This window comes from Plectropomus leopardus, chromosome 5 (assembly GCF_008729295.1).
Source record: "Plectropomus leopardus isolate mb chromosome 5, YSFRI_Pleo_2.0, whole genome shotgun sequence".
Taxonomy (NCBI): domain Eukaryota; kingdom Metazoa; phylum Chordata; class Actinopteri; order Perciformes; family Serranidae; genus Plectropomus; species Plectropomus leopardus.
Genome location: NC_056467.1, coordinates 26,002,723 through 26,024,102, shown reverse-complemented (window position 1 = coordinate 26,024,102; position 21,380 = coordinate 26,002,723). Strand labels below are relative to the sequence as shown.

Genomic DNA, 21,380 nt, shown 5'->3' with positions numbered 1-21,380 from the left:
GTCAGTTATTATTGTTGTGCTTAGATTGGGTGTGTAACTGATGCATGTGTGATGAGAATTTCTGCAACAAAACAGATTGAACAGCTTGATGACTCATTTGGCCTTGTGACATGATGACACCATACCTGATTTCTGTCCGGTGTGAAAATTCCTCTTGTCTGCCATGCCCTAAAGAGCTCTGTTACAGATCTAGGCAGGATAATCGTCTGCAGAGGTATGGCATGCTGGGATGTGGGCAGCAAAACACACACTTGTGCACCACGTTGTGTGGAATATTAAAAAATGCCTTATCGAACGTGTAATATGAAGTCCATCTCTTGTAATTTTGTTTTGTTTGTGAGAGGTTGGTCTATTGTGTATTTCTGTAGTAATTCAATTGATTTAGTTGGTAAAATCCCAAATAACTACAAATGCCTGTCATATATTATCAGAGCCAAAAGAGTTGCCTTAAAAGGGTTAACTTTGTCTGATAAACAGCCAGCAAAACCAAAGGTTGTCAAAAATTAAAGCAAAGAAAAACAGAATTTGTCTCACTAGAAAAGTTGGAAGCAACAAATGTTTGGTTTCTTTACTGGATAAATTACTTAAATGATTAAATAATTATCAGAACTGAATAATGAAGCGATTACATTTTCGGCACAACTGATTTACTTTCACATACTTTTTCAGAATGAATAAATGGGACAGAATTTATTAAGAAGCAGACTGGCAGAGCGTTTGGAAGGGTAACACAGAGAGAGTTGACAATCTCCATATTTTCTCTGTGCAGCTCAAAGTGAAGCCGTATGAGGGGCTGCGAGGCTCGAAGAGAGGTGGGATATACCTTCAGGATGAGTTGCTTGAGGAAGAGAAGCATGAATGCCCGCAGAGAAATGACTTCTTTTTGGGTCGGCCTCGGACCATCTGTAGTTGGAGAGACAACAAAAACTGTATTGAAACTGTATTAAAGTATTGAAATAAAAATAAGATATCTTTCTGTTTTTCGGTCCTGTCTGTATTTTTAATGTTACGACATTTTATTTTTGGTTTATTTTCATGATTTATTTTTCATGATTTTTTTTTTTTTGATGGATTGATAATGGCATCTTTCTCTCAGTGATGTTCTCCTCCACCAAGCTGTCGACAAAAAAGCTGACAAAACAGTGACACTTTGAAAGACATCTTCCATGCTGCATCATCAGCTTTGATTTACCGGATTCACCTTGAATGTGTGTATCAAAGGTTTTAACAAAAACCTCGACAGAGTGTGTCACAAATCTCCTACTTTGTAAACAGAGAGGAATATGTATACAACTAGTAGAATAGATTTCTTATTTACAGATTAACCCTTTGAAACCTGGCTTGACATCACTTTTCATGTGCTGCATTCAAACACCTTCAGACAAGTATTTAAACCTCTGAACTCTGAGAAAATTTGTTTGATTTCTTTCAAAACATAAATTAAAAAAAGGCTAAGATTAGATTTAGAAAATTATTTTAAAAAAAAGTTAGGTCAGCCAAGTTTTCTTGGAAACTATATTTCTAATTATTATAGTTATATATTTAAATTATTTACAAAATACATATATTTTTAAGAATTTTTTTCCAGGTCATTTTCCTGTTTTTTTAACCTTACTTTTAACCTTTCCTGTATTTGTTGTGTTTTTTTTTTCTTTTTGTTGTTTTCTTTTGCTAATTTTCAGGTAATTTTCTTGTATCTTTATTTGTATTTTTTTATATATACATATTCCCTGATCATTTCTGGGCCATTTCTTCTTAAATTGGCCTTCTTCCCATGTTTTTGAAAGAAATCAACCTAATTTGCCCAGGTTTCAAAGGGTTAGTAGAAGTCATTCTGAGGATTGTATCCAAATTTATTTTTCATTCATGCTGCATCCAAAGTCTGTGTGTATCCCAGGTAGCCTTGGTCCCAACATAGTGCCCAGGAAGCCAACCCAAGGTCACCACAGTCACACCTGCCCATCACCTGGGCCAACATCTCATTAAAATTACCCACAATGCCTCTGCCAACTTAAGGTCACTTTGGCACTCCAAAGTTGGCCTCACATTGCCATCCATCTCTGTCATGAACCTCATTTAACATCTGACGGGCCGAGTGCTGTCAGCAGGTGTATGTATGTCGTGCAAATAAAGAAGAATGACAGAATATGACGGAAAGCATTGATTAACTGTCACATCGCAGAGCTGATGCTGCTGTAGTGGTTTGCCTGGCACAAGAATTAATTTTGACAAGGTCAGATCCTACTCATTATGCTGGGCTCTTTTGTTTTAAACCAAAAAAAAAGTGTGTTCCCACATACACTGAGTAAGCACACTAATGAGCAACAGGCAGATCAATACAAAGCAGAGCTATTCAGTCAGACAAATCAGAATACACAGGATGTGGCATACATTACCACTTATAACAATACAAACATGAATCCCCTGGAGATTAGCTGCTCTCTCACTGTAGCACAAAGGCTCCATTTTGGCTGTAAAACCTGGCATATATTCATTCATTTCTTATTCATCCTGTGCAGCCAGCCAGGTATAAACATGCCGACAAAATCTTTTACATTTGCAGAGGTATTAAATGACAGTAACTGGGCCAAATACGACAGCAAAAAAGCTTTCAGGGAAAATTGGTCACTTTGCCCAGTGTCTTTTCTCCTCTTCTTTCAGCACTGATAAACTCCAACCTCCACCTTGGCTGGACACATGTTCATTTGAAAATGGGAACAGTGCTGTGATGACAGATACGACAGTGGCAGACACCTGACCATCCTGCTGCTTCAACAGCCAGTCAGTGTAATCAATGACGAGGCTCCCTGAGGTTGCAGGAGGATGACAAGTGCCGCTGCATTGTGACACTGATTAATAGAGTGAGAGAGGAAATCCCGGTGCAGGGACAAAGCCTGACATGGAAGGGATGATAAGAACATTATTACCACAGCCACTGCATCCGAGTTATTCACAACCAATTATGCTCAGCAGCTCTGCACAGTTCTTGTTGCTCATTCACATATTGCTTTACTTCCTACATCCCAAGGGCACCAGGAGAGAGACTTTATTGAAAAACAATTTATGTCCATGTGATTAATGGAGGAATCTTATTCCGTCTTATGACTGATGATAATAAAGTTGCAGTGTATGCAATGCCCCCTGTATACTTGTGCAGACCTTTAAATATAAATCAAAAATAATTATGTTTTCAATAAACTAAGGCTGATGAACAAATCTTATGTAACAGGTATTTCTAATCAAAGCAACAATAATTAGTTTTGAGGATTCTTTTCAAGCTGTTAGTAACATGTGCTTTGCCTGCCTAACCTGCTGTGCTAAGAGCATCTGAAGAACACTCACTTTAAAGGTCCAGTGTGTTAGATTTAGGGGGATTTGGTGGCATCTGGCAGTGAAGATAGCAGATTTTGCTAGAGAGTGAAAGCTCTTCACTTTCACACTATTCTTTGTAGCTGCAAACATTCTGCAGCAGCACAGAGGGAGGGAGAGACTGCACCGTGAGGGTAAGAAGTTGTGAATTGACATGACTGCTTACAGCAAGTTAGTACGATACAGTCTCTGGCTTTTTGTAAATATCTAGTATCTTCAAAAAATATTGTTCCGCATTTGCAAACCTCTGTTAGCACTATTAGCTAGCCCATGACTAAATAAAGTAGTTTCACGTTAAACACAACAATTCTTATTTTCCTGTGATTATACACTAAAGAAAACATGCTTATTATTTTATAGTCTATTCCTACCAATTTATTCATCTAAGTCCTACACACTGAATCTTTTAACTGCACTGACTAAACATTTCATTAGTCCAACACAGGGCAAATATGAAAGGAAAAACGAATGATCTAAGAAATCTGTTTCATTTTGCCTTCTCTTGCCCTCAGCTATTGGGTTTTTAAACACGCTTTAGACCCTAATGTCTTGTAATGTACAATTATTGATCAACCTTCAATGTTTGATATTCATTAAAACTCATTTTGATTTACTCTATGTTAGATGTATTTATGCCTTTATTTGTTGTATTTATTTATTATGGTGTGAACTGGTTACGCTGACTACTGTTGCAAACCAAATTGTCCCTTAGGGACAATAAAGACTTTCGAATCTAATCTAATCTAATCTAATCTAATCTAATCTAATCTAATCTAATCTAATCATAAAAAATGTAATGCGTAAAGCTCTTTTTTAATGCACCTCAGAACCTCTATGTGCCCCAGTGGATTTCTCAAGTGGAAATGTGTAAAGCTGAAGCAAAGTAGTGTTGAAAAAAGAGTATGCATGTGCCAAGCCGTTCCCGGAGCAAAGGTGCACACAAGAATCTGATCAACCACAAGCCTTGATAAGATTATTCTTCTGAAGGACGAATTTGTATTTCACCGAAGATTTCTATAGTAATGGGAACAAGACAGAACCAGTTTGAATTGAATGTGGTGACTGGCCAAACAGCTTTGATGCCAAATACTCATTATTCTATAAAACAGAGGCAGAAACAAAGGGAAAGTGATGGAGATTGAGACAGATTATGTGTTGGCTTGTGGGTACGAATCAAAGAACTGGGAGAAGTTGAGCAATGGGCATCTGTCTGTGAGTGCCTGCAGTGATTCTGTGTATAACTGGATGATACATGGCTTTAATTTGATAGCTCTTGATTAAGACCTGAGGAAAAATAAAAAAAAAGAGAAGGCACTTCCTAAAACAGAGCAAGTCGCTGGAGGAGCTCCGTTTTAAATGTGCTCTCTGTGTCCCTATAATTGAACACTTCATTATCTGCTTGGCTCTCTCCCTCTTTGTATATGTCTGTGTTTAGCCATTTCTCAGTTTAGAAGGACGGAGAGGAAAAACTGACCTGCCAAATCAAGCGCAGATCAGTGGAACCAGACCCACTCTGTAAATTACCCACAGCAGGAAGGCAATCCGTTTCAAGATAGGTCTTCCCAAGAATTTTCTCAGGCCATTACAATCTCCAAAGACTTGAACAACAATCAGCACCATATTTACAGTTGTGTTTGGGGGGCTGAATTGGAGAAGGCTCACTTAGAAAGCTCCTTGAAGGACAGATAAGTGGGAATAGCTATTGGATGGTTAAGTATATGCATATAGTGTATGCCCTTGCAAAAGCCATATTTGTATTCACCATTTTGTTGAGCAGTGATTCTTACCTATGCTCTTTAAAAATGTGTGGTTCTGTGCAATCAAAAGCATAGCGCATAGATCACTATCCCACAACCACATGTATTTGTTTCTCTAGAGTAATGTTTGGATACATTAACTCTGACTACGTTTACATGCACAAAATATTTCAGTTTTTGCCCTTGTTCTGAGAAAGACAATATTCCTACTAAGTTGCTTGAAAATGAATATTTCACTAATACTGCCATTTACATGCAATTGTGCATACTCCCATGAACATACCCTCACGTCTTTTTCATGTCAAAATACGTAGAAGTGGAACAGCTGAAACTACTCATGCCATTTGCTTCTTTGCATCAAAAAAGGGTTTTTACGTCAGCTAACTTATTGAAAAGGTCGGCGCTGTGATATGTGCACATATTTAAAAACCTGTTGACATCCAAGTCTTTTATAGAGTTTAAAAGTAGGTGTGTTTCTTCTTCTGACCAGAAATATGGGTTTTTGTTTTGGCACACATATTTACCTTAGCCTTGCAAACTTTTGATGAGTTAGTTTGTGTACCACACACAAAACTGACCATAAACAGGCAGGAGTGTTGCAAAATGTGGTAAAAATCCCTAAAAATGTGTTGCATACATATCCAAATAATGCTCCTAAAACCCAAATTATACAAGCATATCCCACATCTTAAGTGGAAAATGGCCACATTTGAAAAGAGGCCTGATTCAGAATATCCTAATAGAATATGCTGTTCACATAACCCAAATCAGATTCAGACATCAACTGTCATATCTGGAATAATATTAGTGTGCATGTAAATGTAGTTATTGTAATGATCCATCATTGGGTCCTGACACAGACTTCAAAGCTCCTTTGAGATGTCAGAGCTATTCCCTTAGTTCTTACGTTCCTTTACTGCTTGTGCATCATTTCCCTTAAGCACAGATACCTTGTGAAAGAACCTCATTTTGGCCACCAATTCTTTAAGTCATTATTCAGGACTCATGAACACTAAACGTGGGAGACAGACTTGTAAAACAAGAGCTTTTCCACAATGTCCTCTCACTTTTCAGCCTGGGAGTTTAAAGCAAGGCCTGCATTGTTGCTGACCAGTGAACCTGTTGATCTAATGGTCCTCACTCATCAAAAAGCTCTCGAGATTCCAGATCTTCTCTCACAACACAGACTGTTCCTGGCAGTGCCTTCACCTGGAACCCAACCCACACATTCACGTCACAGCACAGTACCACTAGCAATATCAACAATTCCCCTTATTAGGCTGTTCGAAGTGTGACTCTCCTGTATAGTGTGAACAAAATGCAGGAAGTACAGTGAACGCACTGTAGCACATGCTGTCTTTATTTATTTATTTTTTTTACAACCTCTGTTGACATCTATGCCTCTAACAAATCAGAAAACTACTCGGCCTTGTGATGCTCCTATACAAAATACAACTGTACTGCAGTGCCTGAGGCTACACAGACATGGATTTCCCAAACAAGTGATTTCGACATCGAAATCTATTATTCAACAGCAGTGAAAGCAACAACAAATTTTACCAAGAGTGTCCAACATAGTGGACGTGATAAAAAATAAAGTCATGAGAGAAGTCCCTCTGATGTCCCAGCTAAATATAGCTCATCATCCCAGAACATGAGCTCTGAGCAGGTTGAGCTTTCATCCCTTTTTAAGTCTTGTAAAGTTTCCTTGCACAGCATTAAAAGGGATAAGCAACACATCACAGTGTAAGTAGATGGGATAAGGAACAAATTACAATAAGGAAAAAATTAAACCGAGGGGCCCGTGGACTGGCCTGACTTACAGATGTGTGTGCCCATATTATCCCTGCTAACCTCAGCCTAGAAGTCACTCCAACTATTACCAGGGAATCAATTAGGATCAGTCCCAGCTCTAGCAGATCCAGTATGTAGGCCAAGTGCTTTTATGTGGCATAAAAATAGGCTAAAATGCTGCTACATCAAGGCACTGCCACCAAAAATTGCTTTCCTCTTGCAGTGTTAACTAGAAAAACTGCCATGTGGTTTAATGCCTCCATGCACCAGTCAAGATGTTTATAAATCAGCATAGTCTAAAGGTGTGTCATCAATTCAGTATATGATCAAATGTCTCCTCTTCTGGTCCTGACAAATGACGCTGAGAAATGGCCAGAGAAGTGCTTGTGCAGAGCATTATGATATCACATTTGCCATCTGACCTCTTGGATATAAAATGTCAGAACTTCATGAGATACTGCGTTCACAAGAATGATACGGACAAGGTCACAGTGACCTTGAACTTTGACCTTTAACCACCAAAATCTCATTAGCTCATTCTTGAGTTCAAGTAAAGTAAAGTGCTCATGAGATATCACATAAAAGAGAAAAACTGAGACAGGCTAAGCCACAGTGACCTTGACCTTTGACCACAAAAATCTGTCAAGTCATCCTGGAGTCTATGCGGATGTTTGAGCTAAATTTGAAGAAATTCCGTCAAGGTGTTTTTGAAATACTTGTTCACTAAAATGAGCCAGACAGACAGACAGACAGACGGATGGATATCCCAAAGACATAATGCCTCCAGCCTCTGCTGTCCCAGGCGAAGGAGGCATTCTAAATGTGATGTTCACTTGGGTATTAGTGGTGCAACAAATGTTGATAGAGTAAAGAAAAGCCCTTTTTGGAAAAAATATCATGACTGTGAGACAAGGATTACATCAATGTTGTCAGACTACAAGCTTTAACCTTCATGGAGGGGAATTCATAAACGGAGCTCTCAGTACCATTATAAAACAACCCCAATACTAGGCCACAGATAGTTTTAGAAAAGAATAATGGAGAGCAAAAAGGAAATGACAGTTCAAGGACAATTGCACTCCCAGCACAGCCTGCTCTGCGACGTACTGTTGTTTCATAAAGAGAGGATGCCAGTCATACTACTGGCCCAGGTTTCAGAGGCCTGACACCCACACCAAGCACCCTAGCAGGATGACAGTATTGATGTGCCGTGTCTGCCTCACTGTCATCTCCAGTGATGGCCGCGGTCCTAACAGCTGACAGGCAAGCGCTTCCATGTGGAGATGAGTCATTTTAAATGTGGGGGAGCTGCTGCCATTTCAGGAAGACACTTTGATAGCAGGCTTGTGACTGAGTACAATGATTGTGATTGGTTCACTCCCAATGATTTCCCTTCCAAAACACTGAGCTCCACTTGGATGAGCCTTCTGATGGATGGGAAACAGTTTATATAAACAACAACCCAAATCAAATCATATTCCACAGAAAAAAAACAAATAAACTTAGCTTAACTTTTGCTGCAGAACTACATAAACCACCATTTGGTTGTATGTCTCCAGTCACCAGTGCACCAGTCGAGCATGCACTTACTGTTTACATCCATTTTTGTAAAATCACGGATGCTTCATTCACCGGGGATCTAGACAATCACCACAGTTTCAAGGTGGTTCTTGAGCATTCTTGAGTTGTGGCCACAAACATGTTGTATAAGGTCACCGTGATCTGACTTTTGACCTGCAACCACCAGAACCTTATCAATTCATTCTTAAGTCCAAGTGGACGTTCGAGCCAAATTGTAGCAAACGTCCTCAAGCCTACTTCAGATATTGGGTTCATGAAAATGAGCCAGATGCCATATCACAGTGACCTCGACCTTTGAACACCAAATTCTAATAAGCTTAATGCTGATTCCCAGTGAATGTTTATGTCAGATTTGACTAAATCCCCTCAAGGTGTTCTTTAGATTTTGCTTTTACAAGAATGAGATGACAGTGACCTTGACTGTCACAGTGACTTTGACCTTTGACCACCAAGTTCTAATGAGTTCATCCTTGAGTGTATTCGACCGTTTGTGCCTTATTTGAAGAAATTCCCTCCAGGTATTCTTGAGATATTGCATTCACAAGAATGAGACTGATGAGGTCACAATGAACTTGACCTTTGACCGCCAAAATCTAATCAGCTCACCACTGAGTCCAATTAAATGTTTGTGCAAAATTTGAAAAAATCCCCTCCAGGCGTTGTTGAGATATCATGGTCACAAGAAAGAGCCAGACAGACAGAGAACCCAAAAACATACTGACACCAGCTCAGACTAACACTGGTGCGAAGGCATAAAAATCGTCAATGCTAAATATGCTTACCAAGACCTTTTGGCATGATACCGCTGCTGTCTGCAGGGTTGACAGCCCAGTGGTAGTACTTTAGCGTATGCATGAGCTGGAGCACTGTTCCCACTCGACGAATCGTGTTGTAGATGGTTGCCGTGCCAATGAACTCCGCAGAAAGGTATGTGTACAGAGATAGCTGTACCTGGAGCGAAAACACACATACATGCATTCATGTTATTGAGTACACAGTATAATTAATCCCCAGAACCTTATACATTATTAGACTGGATTGCAGCAGCTGAGCCTATTATGCTTGCAGGTGTACTGTAGGGACAGCAACTGACCCTATATTACTCAATTTCATAATTGCAGCAGCTCCACTCTGTTCAGTGATGATTAGCATGTCCTCTGTAATAAGCAACAGACCTGACATGAATCCTTAATCCCACCACACAGTCATTCCAGCTATAAATACTAAGGGCTTTTTCCCGTATGTCATAAATTATAGGACATTATTGAGTCAAATGTGAGTCATGAAGAAAGGCAGCACTGTGGTAACAGCGTGAGCATGGTGTGACATGGTTTGAGGCTACTAAAATTAAACACTAGAGATTAGTGAACACTCTGCTGTTGGTAATGTAATTTCCATGAGAACTGAAAAGTTAAATGCACTCACAGAATCTTATTTGTCTATGAGGACAAGGTCAGTGGGCCCATGTAATTAATGCATATTGCATGTTCCCATCATTCACACAGCTGGCTCCCTGCACCCCGTGCAGCTCGGGGATAGGGACACAGGAAACGTGGACTGTGTAGCATGTCCTAAGGAAGGGAGCCAGTGTAGCTCTCTGTGTAGCTAAAAGTGTTCTAACCCACTTCATTACCTTGCAGTTTTCTCTCATTTTTCCTCCCTCTTTCTCCATACTCTATTTTGGAGGAGTGGCGCAGGCAAGCCTCTAGACACTTTTGTATTTATTTCCTCCTTTTATTTATTCATGGCTTGGCCCACCAGCAGCATTCCTGAGGCGAATGTATTTGACACACAAACTCAGCTCCTTTGATATACCTCATCCCGTTTTTTCATGGGTCATTATTTAAAAACAAGCGAGGAAAAAAAATTCTGGAACATTTTAAAAACTTGGTTAGGTTGGAAAAAAGGAAAACAGCCGCAAGTGATGAACTCTGCAACCACGTTATGTCTTATTAATGCGAGAATATATTTGGTGTATGTGCTCGACTCCACTCTGCAGACACTTAGCTAATGTCAGTTGGGCTGAAATATAAACTGTCACAGGGTGAAACTGTAAAATATTCTTGAATTTGGCAACTCAACCGAGACACATGTGGATCATTAATATGGGTGGCGGTATCAGAAAAATAAGGGTAGATAGTTTAGTCATTTGCAATTATATTTTTGAACTACATTGCTAAATTAACACCCACAACATCACTTGGTGTCATGTGGTATCTCACCAAAATAAACACTGGTGTGATATATATTTGATAACTTAAATTTCCAGGTCTATTTCATTTGATACACAGGCACTTTTCTTCAGATTTCTACAGAAGCAGTGATGATACAGACGATGACTGTGGCCTTCTGTGGTTGAAAGCTCCTGATATGAATTCACTCCAGCTTGATCACATACAGACACCTGTCCCTTCATGGACTATGTTACCTGCAGGAACTCACCTTGGCAGGGGTGTGGATCCAGATGGCAGCGTTGAAAAGGATGTGGTCACACAGCTGCTTCAGCAGTGGTGCCCCATGTGTCAGACCATCCAGGTACTTTGCAAAGGAGAGGAACTGCTCTAATACAGCCCTGGTGATGTGCACACGTGATGACTATAGGAAGGAGAACAAAGGCGCGTAAAAAATAATAATAACTAAAAAAGAAATTGCATAGTCAAGTGTATTTATCCTAACTGACACCGACAGCATTATAGACCTACATCATACAGTGACTTCATTAAACATCTCTCTGCAGTATCCATCAGAGGAAAAATATCACACAAAAAACGGAACCACAGCTGTAACTCTTTTACAAAGTGGGTCATTTTAGACTGAATTACAAATAAAAAGCATTTATAAACTAAAGAAGTTGTCAACAGAGAAAAAGTTGGTAGTCTGCATGCAGCCTAATATGACCCACCATTTAAGCAACTGCTTGCAACTTTTAAAACTTCTAAACTTTCTAAAGTTTCTAATTTGATATTACGGGTGGTCACTAGGTATTTGGCATTTAAGTATATATTTTAAAAACTTCAAAAACTGTTTTTATTTCACCTCAGTTCAGTGTTACCTACTATGTGATGTGTGTCTTTTGTTATCTATTATGCAATGTATGTATTTATGATGATACTTCCTGCACTATGTGCCTCAAACAAAATTCCCTGTAAGGACAATAAAGTTTATCTTATCTTATCTGATCTAATCTTATCTTCTGTCCACATTCTTTTATAAAAAATATTTTTTGTCTGCTTTGTGTGCTGTTTAAGTGTTGCATGCATTTTGGTTAATACTTTAAAGAATATTATGAAAAAGTAACGGCTGAAATAATTTTGTTTCTGCAAACTTGGAGTCCTTTTTGCTTAAGTATCTGCATAATTTTGTCAGTAAGCTTCTATGTTGGCTCAGTTAAAGAATCACAAATCACAAATGGTCAAATTTGTTTTTTTGTATTACTTACTCAGAGACTGAATAAAATAGTGGACAAAGCTATCTTGATATCACCTATTTGTTTAGGTTTGTTTAGTCCTGTTTCAGAGCATCAAGTTTGGCATTTCGGCTGTCGCCATCTTGGATTTTTAGAGCCTGAAATGGCCAAATTTGGTAGAGAGGGTAGAGTTATGGACCAGCTAAAGACGGCCTTTCCCTCAAAGCGGCGCCCCATTAAATATGTGTTACCTTAAGCCTTAATAAAATGTAAATGAGTGAGTTATATAAAATTCTCCCTCCGTACAGTTTATAACAGGGGTGTCTATGAGGATTGACTTGCATCTTGAGCCAGCCTCAAGTGGCCGATCAGTGAACTGCAGTTTTTGGCACTTCCACATTGGCTTTATTTTTCACCTGGTTGCCGCTTGTTTTACATTGAAAATTTTTATATAAAGAGCAATATAGTTTCCCCAAACTTAAAGCCTTTTTTACTGGAGTGTAAATTTGTCAATTCTACGTTGGCCCATTTAGAGGATCACTTTGGTTTAGTGTGTTGTATTTATGTTCTGTAGCAGCAGGTTAGCACGTTGACACAGATGAGAAATTTCACTACTTCGTCATTTATTCAAGTTACTGGATCTAAAAAGAGCTTAAACTAAATTAGGGCAAGTTGTAGGGGCTCAACTTTGCAGAGAATTTCACTTAGAAATATTGTTACCGCTCCTGTCGGGCACCTGTTCTCTGCTCAGGTGGGGACTCGGTGAGGGCAGGAGAGAGGGAAAGATGAAGGCACGGGGGGAGAAGGGAAGGTGTGGCATAAACAGATCATGAACAGATGGTGCGATATGTGGAAGTGTGAAACCTGGCAGCGGGAAGGAAGCAAGAAGAAAAAAACAAAAAGCAGCTCTCAGGTGCCGACTCTGCCTGGCTGTTAGTTAACAGCAGCTGAAGCCAGCAGGCAGGCAAGTCAGTGAGTGACAAAGTGGAGTCATTTCTCAGTGCTCTAAAAGAGCCAGCACTCTGGGGAGGCCGGCAAGCTGCTAGATCTGCATCACAAAATAGGTAAATAAAGATTGATGCGAAAAGAGAGAAACAGAGGGGGGGAATGGGGAAGAGAAGCAGCCTTGTGGTGTTCTTCCTCTGGCTCTGTTCAGTTCAAAGACATATTCAGGACTCTGCTACAGGCGATGAAAGATCAGACTGTTGACAGGCTTGAAGAGTGCAGACAAGATACAGTGCACCTTGATGGTGGGGAAAGAAGTTTCAAAAGCAGATTGCTTTTCAGTGAAAATGTCAAAACTCTGTTTATCAGTGTCATTTCTTATTCATCACTTCTCTCAAGCAGGAAATGAATGAGTTGCCATTTTTTATTTTTCAAAGTACTAGTCAAAGTAAAAAAAAAAAAAAAAGACAGTTTGATGAATTTGCCTGTTCTCAGACTGTATATATATATATATATATATATGGTCAGGTAATTTAGAAATGGCAAGTTCCTGAGAACTGATGTGTCATTGAGATTGGGAAATTAGGAATGTCCTGATCAAGTTTTTTTTTACCTCTGATCCCAATCCAAGACATTTAATATGGAGTATCTTCTGATACTGCCTCCCGATTCGACTTCTATTTTCCTAATACAGCTGCACAGTGCCACCTTTGAGTACATTCAAGTTATCAAAATCAATCCAAAGTGTGACCTATGCTTGACATTTGAATAGCTCATTAATGCATTAAGAAAAAACTATTCCCTACATCAAAACTGTTATTTTAAACTTTATTAAAACTTATCTAAGAAAATAACGAAGTATAAAATAACAAACCCTCTCTTCAATCGTTTTGGCCATTTTGCAGTCCCTAGGAAATTTGTCACTCCCACATTCTCAAGTGTTTGTTGCTTCACTGCAGCCTGTGTCCGGGTCAATGAATTGTATTCGAGTGAGTTTTTATTTTTGTCATCTGTAAATGTTTTGCACTGATAAGGCTACATTCATAAGTTTGAATATTATTGACTTTTTGCTCCCTGAGCTTTTGCTAGACTTGCAGTGGTGTGGTGAGTGTAGTTGTCATAAGCTCAAGACAGCTGTCTGTCTCTCCTCTGAGCAGGACGATGACACACCATGCACCATAAATGGCCGCAAAATGCAAGAGACTGTAACACTGAGCTAAAATGAAACTAGGACTCATAACTTTGGTAAATAACATAAATAAACAGTCTCATACTATGTTTTGCTGTTATGTGCAGGACACACTGCACGCGTGAGCAGCGTGTGATGCAACCTCGCCAAACTGCTGCGTCTAGCACGCTTGGGGTGTTCATACTGGCAGTGTTGTTGCTGCAGCGCTGCTGCAGAGCTGCCTGCTGCTGTGAGTACTGTATTTCCACAATTATAAGCAAGTATTCCACTTATTTATGAAGCCATGCAAGCTCCTGCATTATCAACAACTGTGACAGCCTTGTGTCAACAACTGTTGACATATATGTTATCAGAGGGCTTCTTTTTAAAACAGTAAAGGTTGAGATTAAAAATGCAGTCAAAAGTAGCATAATGTCATGGCATAATGTGCTGCTCACGAAAGCATTGTGTCCCGCGTGTTATCCATGGCATGCTGTTACCTGCACATACACACAAGGGCTCAGCGAAGTGGAGGAGCGATCGATAGAGCTGGAGAGTTGACAAGGGCTGGACTCCATGTCGCCATGCATGAAAGCTTTGCAAGTAAGAACACTGTGCAACAGCTGATGCAAAAACAAAGAGCTGTATCGGGTACTACATAGCTCAGTAGAACTGTTTCTGATAATGGCTTGACTTGCCCCAATACCGATCTTTGAGACTGGATCAGGACATCTCTGTAGGAAACAGTTCTGATATGTTATGCAGGGCTCAACCGTACCTTCTCTAGCAGGTATCCAATCACCAGGAAGCCCTTTCCTCCCAGCATCTGCTCCTGCATGGCCACTGAGCTCTTTAGCAGCTCAACCAGAAAGGCCAGGAGAGTGGCACTGCAAAACAAAAAACAAAACATCTCAAACAGAGATAAAATACCCATCTATTCACACACGCATCAGGTGGTGAAGGAGTTATTCCATAAACTACAGCAGCATAGGCAACAGTGTGGCAGAAGGGAAAAAAAAACAAGGTCATTTTCAGAGGATGTCAGCAATCACCTGAGAACTCTGGCTCACCACTTTCATCCCTCTTCAATTCAGAAGTAAGCCTGGGCTCACCGGCTCTCTGGGGACAGCGAGTGGTGTGGGGGAGCAAGTTGTGTGTCTGTCTATGTGCGTGTGGGGTGGGGGGTTCAAGGGGGCAAGGCAGTGCGCCAAAGACGATTTTTTTCTTTTTGGAGGGCTTTTCAGTTGAAGCCTTTGGCTGAGTGACAGTGGTGCTCGGTGACACTTCTTAATCGGCTTTCCCTCTAGTGGCCTCCGCTCTAGCACAACAATCGCAAGGACACAATCACTCCTGTGCAGGCTTGCCCACAGATGCTGCACATACACTACAAGCATACAAACTCATATGACCATATGATAATGTAAACTTTGCTCAACTCTGTGTTTGTTTGTCAACCTCATCAGTTTGCAGATGCTTCTTTCTCTCCTTTAACTTAGCTAAAAGTGGATGACACGGGGCACCTGGTGCCTCAGTTGATAGAGCAGGCGCCCCATGTATAGAGGCTGTGTCCTCGCCGCAGCGGCCGCGGGTTCGACTCCGGCCTTAGCCCTTTGCTGCATGTCATTCCCTCTCTCTCTCCCCATTTCACACTTGTGCTGTCCTATCAATTAAAGGCAAAATCGCCCAAAAAATATCAATAATAAAAATAAAAAATTGGATGACAGCTAACTCTGTGTGCTCTTGGTTTAGCCTCTGATCTCTTACTGCAGAGCTTCCTTCCAATTCGCCAGAGGTGATTTATGTCATATCACTGCTGTTTGGAATTCAACGGGTCACAGAGCAACACAAGATTAGGTGTTTATTAAAAGAAATGTTTTCAAATTACTTTTCCAGGGTTCAGTTGAGAAAAGCCACTGCAGATCAACGAGCATTACAGAGAGTTAATTGTTGCAGAAGCTTTCAAGCTCTGCAGGCTTTAAAAGGACTCGATCTAAAAGCCAAGGCAAGGACAATGCTAGTGTTGTAGAAAGTGACTCACTGAGAGGGAAAGCCCCTTGACATAGCAGTGAGAGGGACAGAGAGCAGAGATGAGAGTAAAACTACAGAGGCAGTGAGCCCTGGGCATCAGGGGTCTGTGCTGCTGTGTGGCCACTCCCGCGTCTATCTAGTACTGCTGTCGCTGAACTAACACAGGATTAGAGCAGAGCTCAGACTCCATCCAGGGCACAGTGGGGAAGCTTGGGACTGACCAGCTCAGGATGATGGGGATGAAAAGAGTCTGAACCAGAGAGGAGATACAATAATGAAAACTGGACTGCAGCTACCAAGGCTGGTGCTATATAAACCCCTTTGAAACCTGAGCAACTTTGTTTAATTTCTGTCTAAAACATGGAAAGAACAAAGTGGAGAAGAAATTAAACAAAAAAAGGAAAACCTGGAAAAAAACATTGGATAATAAAAAACAACAATTCTATAACTTTGAATACATAATTATGATTATTTTAAATGTATTTTTTTGACAGTTTTACTCTAGCTTTTTTAAAAAATGATTTTCCAAATTTCCTTATTTATTGCAATACTTGAGCAGTTCTCGCTCTCACCAAGTTTCTCACCAACTTTTTCCCATCTTTTCAAAAGAGAACAAACCAATTTGCTCAGGGTTCAAAGTTTAAAATACTTGTGAAGGTGTCTGAATGCAGCACAAGAGAAGTGATGTTGATTCAGGTTTCAGAGTGTAAAGCAGGCAGTAGTATTTTACAGATATACAGGTATCTGTGTATATGTGACCATTACACAAAATAGTACAGTATATATTGCAGAGAAAAAAAGTCCTGGCGTAAGCAGAAACACTCATATCACCATTTTTTTTTGTCCAACAGCCTCTAATGCTGGATTTTGGGACTTTGTCACCAAGGTGTGACCTCCTGCGCTCTGATTTTACTGCCTGTAGCCTCAACAACCACAATAAAAGTGATAATATAAACACTATCAAGTCTATGACATCCCATATCGGAGAATTGAGATGCTTTACTCTTGCACCTCAACTTTAGTTTATATCGCCCCAATATGCTGTATCGGGTGTTATGTGGCACGTATGCGAGTCTACGCACCAATCCAATACCACATAATGTGGTGATGTCGTATATATGATATCAAAGTGCTTTATTGACCATTCTGAGAATATCTACAAAAAAAATTGTCATCCAGAAGTGTATTTAAATTGCCTCCTCTTTATTATGATTGTAGCAGTGTTTAAGACTATAAAAAATGAAGAAATCCAAAAATGAATGTCTTGATTATTTAACTTTGTTGAAAGGAGTTGCTGTTTCTGTTGGCTGACGCTTACTCAGCGCAAAATGTATCCCATTATGCACTGAGGCAAAGGCTGTGTTGCTGACTGCTTAACAGCGGTGATCCCAGAGGCCAAGCACATTGGGAAGTATTGGTACTTGGGATCAGCCGATATGCAAGTTAAAGTATTGGAATGAGTGTAGGGAAGGAAAAAATCATAAAGAGACATCTCTAATTTTTCCCCTTGTTCAAAAATATTAATGTAGCCTTCTTTTCTCTATCAGTCAAAAACGCAGCCTCATATATATGTCTAAAGGTTTAAAAGGATCTACAAGTCATCAAACTCACATTAATTTCCGGGACTGTGCAGACCAGCTCTGTCAGGTGTTACTGTACATCTACAACCTGAGCCTGAGTCTGGAGAGGGTTCCTGAACTGTGGAAGACTTCCTGCTTGGTTCCAGTGCCAAAGATCGCACACCCCAGGGAGCCCAACCACTGCAGGCCTGTGGCCCTGACCTCCCATCTGATGAAGACCCTGGAGAGGCTCATCCTGCACCATCTCCGCCCACTGGTGAGCTCAGCGCTGGACTCCCATCGGAGTGGACGATACTGTCATCTACCTACTGCACCAATCCCTCTCTCACCTGGAGCACTGTGAGGGTCATGTTTTTTGACTTCTCCAGTGCCTTCAACACCATCCAGCCTGCACTGCTGAGAGGGAAGCTGGAGGCAGCCGGTGTGGACAAGCAGCTGACTGCATGGACCATCCACTACCTCACCAACAGACCACAGTAAGTGAGGCTCCACGACTGTGTGTCTGATGTGGTAGTCTGCAGCACGGGGGCGCCGCAAGGCACAGTGCTCTCACCCTTTCTGTTCAGTCTGTACATCTCAGACTTTGTTGACCACTGCCACCTACAGAAGTTCTCAGATGATACGGCCATCATCAGATGCATTTCGGATGGGAACGACCAGGAATACAGGGGGTCATCAGTGACTTTGTCGGCTGGTGTGAGATCAATACCCTGCAAATCAACGCCAACAAGACAAAGGAGATTGTCATAGACTTCAGGAGGAAGTCACCCCCTGTCACACGGGTGAGAATCCAGGGAAAAGAGATAGGGACAGTGGACTCTTACAGGTACTTGGTGTTCACCTCAATAATAAACTGGATTGGACTACAAACACAGACGCCCTGTACAAGAAGGGCCAAATAGACTCCACCTGCTGAGGAGACTGCAGTCCTTCGGAGTCTGCAGGACCCTGTTAAAGACATTCTACGACTCCGTTGTAGCATCTGGGATGTTCTCTGGAATGTTCTCTGGGAGGATGTTGGCAAAGCTGACATCCATCATGGACAACTCTCACCACCCTCTGCATGAGACTGTGAGTGCGCTGAGCAGCTCCTTCAGTCAGAGACTGAAACACCCTCGCTGCAGGAAGGAGCGCTTTTGCAGATCATTCATCCCAACGCATCATAATGTCATGAGCCACCTGAACACTTTACCTCCACTGTCCCCACTTTACGCACACACAGTGCACCCCCACGCACATATTTGTATTACATACATTCATGTATAGTACATATACATATGTATACTTATTTATTATCTACATATATCCACAACCATTCGCCCACAATGCATACTGTGTATGCTTGCAATTACCTTCAGCTAACGATGTATATATCGTGTCTTTTTTCTTTGTTATCTTTATTTTTAAATTGCTGTATATAATGCTACTCTTCTTATTTATATTTCTTAAATTGCTGTTTTCCTTCTGTCATCTGTATCTGAGCTGCGGTAACGCATAAATTTCCCCAATGTGGGATCAATAAAGTTCTATCTATCTATCTATCTACTATCTATCTATCTATCAGTATCAGTAACATTTCTCTTTCTTACCATACAGTGGGTTCCACCTGGCTGTCGTTCAGCTGATGGTAGTCCAGCTGAGCGAAGATCGGGAAGAGCACCTGGATCCCACCGATGGAATGGATGGCACTGTGGATGGAGTGAGTCACTGTGGCTTTTACATCCTGTGAGGACAATGCAAACCAAATCAAACAGACCTTTGTGATGACATTTTTAAATCTGTGCAGTAGAGTAGAATGAATCAATATCTTGGCTGGTGACACAGAGTTGGAGTTGGCTTTGAGTAAAGCAACTGACCTGTAGCATAAGGGCGTGTGGTGAGTGCACAAAGATGGAGGCATTTTCTTTCGGCGAGGATTCCAGGCAGAGCTGTGCGTCAGTGGCCTTGGCGTTATAGGTGAAGGCGATGGAGCTGGCCAACTTTCCATCATACAACACCTGTTTGTGATGCTCCGCTAAGTGGATATCACTCTCAGACTTGAACTTAAATGTGCTCTGGAAAAGAGAGAGAGCAAATGGGAGAGAATAAAAGAGAGGTATAGAGAGAGAGAGAGAGAGATTGATAGAGTGGCTGCTTCTTGCACATGAACCCTGCCAGTGTCTCTGGAGGGTTATCATTTAATTATAACTTAATTAAAGAAAAAAATCCATTCAAGAATAAAAATGACAAGATGCTTTTCTGTATTGGCAGCCACATTTCTAGAGGTCCAACTGTCTTTCTTGGCACTGAATGCTTTATAGTAATTTTATTTTATTTTTTTAATTGAATAAAATCTATCTTTTGCATTTCTATCATTCTGAAATTCTGCAATTAACATCTTAAAGCAATCATTTATTTGCCTTTTAGGGATGCAAACTGTTTTTAACATATTAAACAACTAAGCACGAGTCTTTGTCTGGTCATGTAGTTAAATTAAGCTGCAGTGTGGTGGAAGAAAATAAAAAAAACCTGTAATGCCACTTCAGTAAATGAAGTGTAAAATCTAACAGATTTTTATTTTGCAGTGCTAACATGTTAATGATTTTATCTTTGTGTCAGATAGAGGACATATGATAGTTATGTCCAGTTGGTTTCATTTTGTTTTAATTTGAATGTTTAAGATGAAGCCTTCCTTTTTATCTCTGTAGGAACATTGTTTGATGACAATCTTCAAATTCCTCTGCAGAGTTCAATGACAAGGATAAAATGGAGCTGATGAGTGGGATCAGAATTGCTTTTATTCCAAATATAACTGTTAACCTGCATTAATTTAACCCAGCCAATTACTCTAGCCTGTCCTGGAGCAATCTAAACTCAAGCACACTGCTGAACCCTCATGAAGGCACACTAGAATAGAAAAAGACTACACAGAGTGCTATGATTGCAGTCTTTAACTTAGCCCACATTAGGATGTTTACCAATGCATAGGTTTTTTTCTATTTATATTACTTTCTTTTTTCTCGAGGTTCCTTATGTTCAAATATGCTCTGCACTCCTGGAACAGGAGCAAATACAAAAAGAGAGTATTCAGTGTGGCTGAAAGCACCTTCAAATTAAAGCCGGCAGTCTGCAATTTAGCTTCGAGTTACTGTGTCACTTCACATCCAAAGCAATCAGACTCAGAGTCAAAACATTGTACAAATACTTGCTGAGATCACAATATAGGCTCAGTACTCATTTATCAGATTTATTTATTGAATTCCAGCCCACCACATACAGATGAGAGGAAAACTAGAACTAATTAACATCTTATAGCAAATCTATATATGCTGCTTGGACCATTTTTGATTCTAATAAATACTGAACAAATTACACTTGTTACTTAAAGGTCCAGCGTGTAGGATTTAGAGGAATATATTAACAGAAATGTAATATAGTATCATATTTATGTATGCTTTAGTGTATAATCATCTAAAAATAATAACTGTTGTGTTTTTGTTACCTTAAAATTAGCTATTTATATCTACATAGGTAGAAGGTCCTTATCCCCAGAGTTCACCATGTTGCACCCCCGTGTTTCTGCAGAAGCCCAGAATGGACAAACCAAACACTGGCTCCAGAATGAGCCATTTGTGTTTTTACATTTTCGCGACAGCTATCGTAGTTATGGCTACATGGTTGTGGTTATGGTTACAGATATTTCAATGTGAATCTGCTTTATTCAGTGTTTTTTTTTGTTGTCTGACCAGATTAAATCACCTGGTCTGTCTGTT

General features: G+C 40.3%; 1 protein-coding gene across 1 annotated transcript in view; it reads right to left on the bottom strand.

The window, feature by feature from the left end:
- Positions 1-21,380, bottom strand: part of LOC121943162 (neurobeachin-like) — a 256,528-nt gene that overhangs the window by 147,527 nt on the left and 87,621 nt on the right. The window contains exons 9-14 of the mRNA XM_042486604.1: positions 19,485-19,682; positions 19,218-19,351; positions 14,799-14,907; positions 10,944-11,096; positions 9,284-9,452; positions 824-903 (exon numbers count right to left, since the gene is read on the bottom strand). Of these exons, the coding sequence (XP_042342538.1) occupies positions 824-903; positions 9,284-9,452; positions 10,944-11,096; positions 14,799-14,907; positions 19,218-19,351; positions 19,485-19,682 (843 nt within the window). The remainder of the gene's footprint in view (positions 1-823; positions 904-9,283; positions 9,453-10,943; positions 11,097-14,798; positions 14,908-19,217; positions 19,352-19,484; positions 19,683-21,380) is intronic.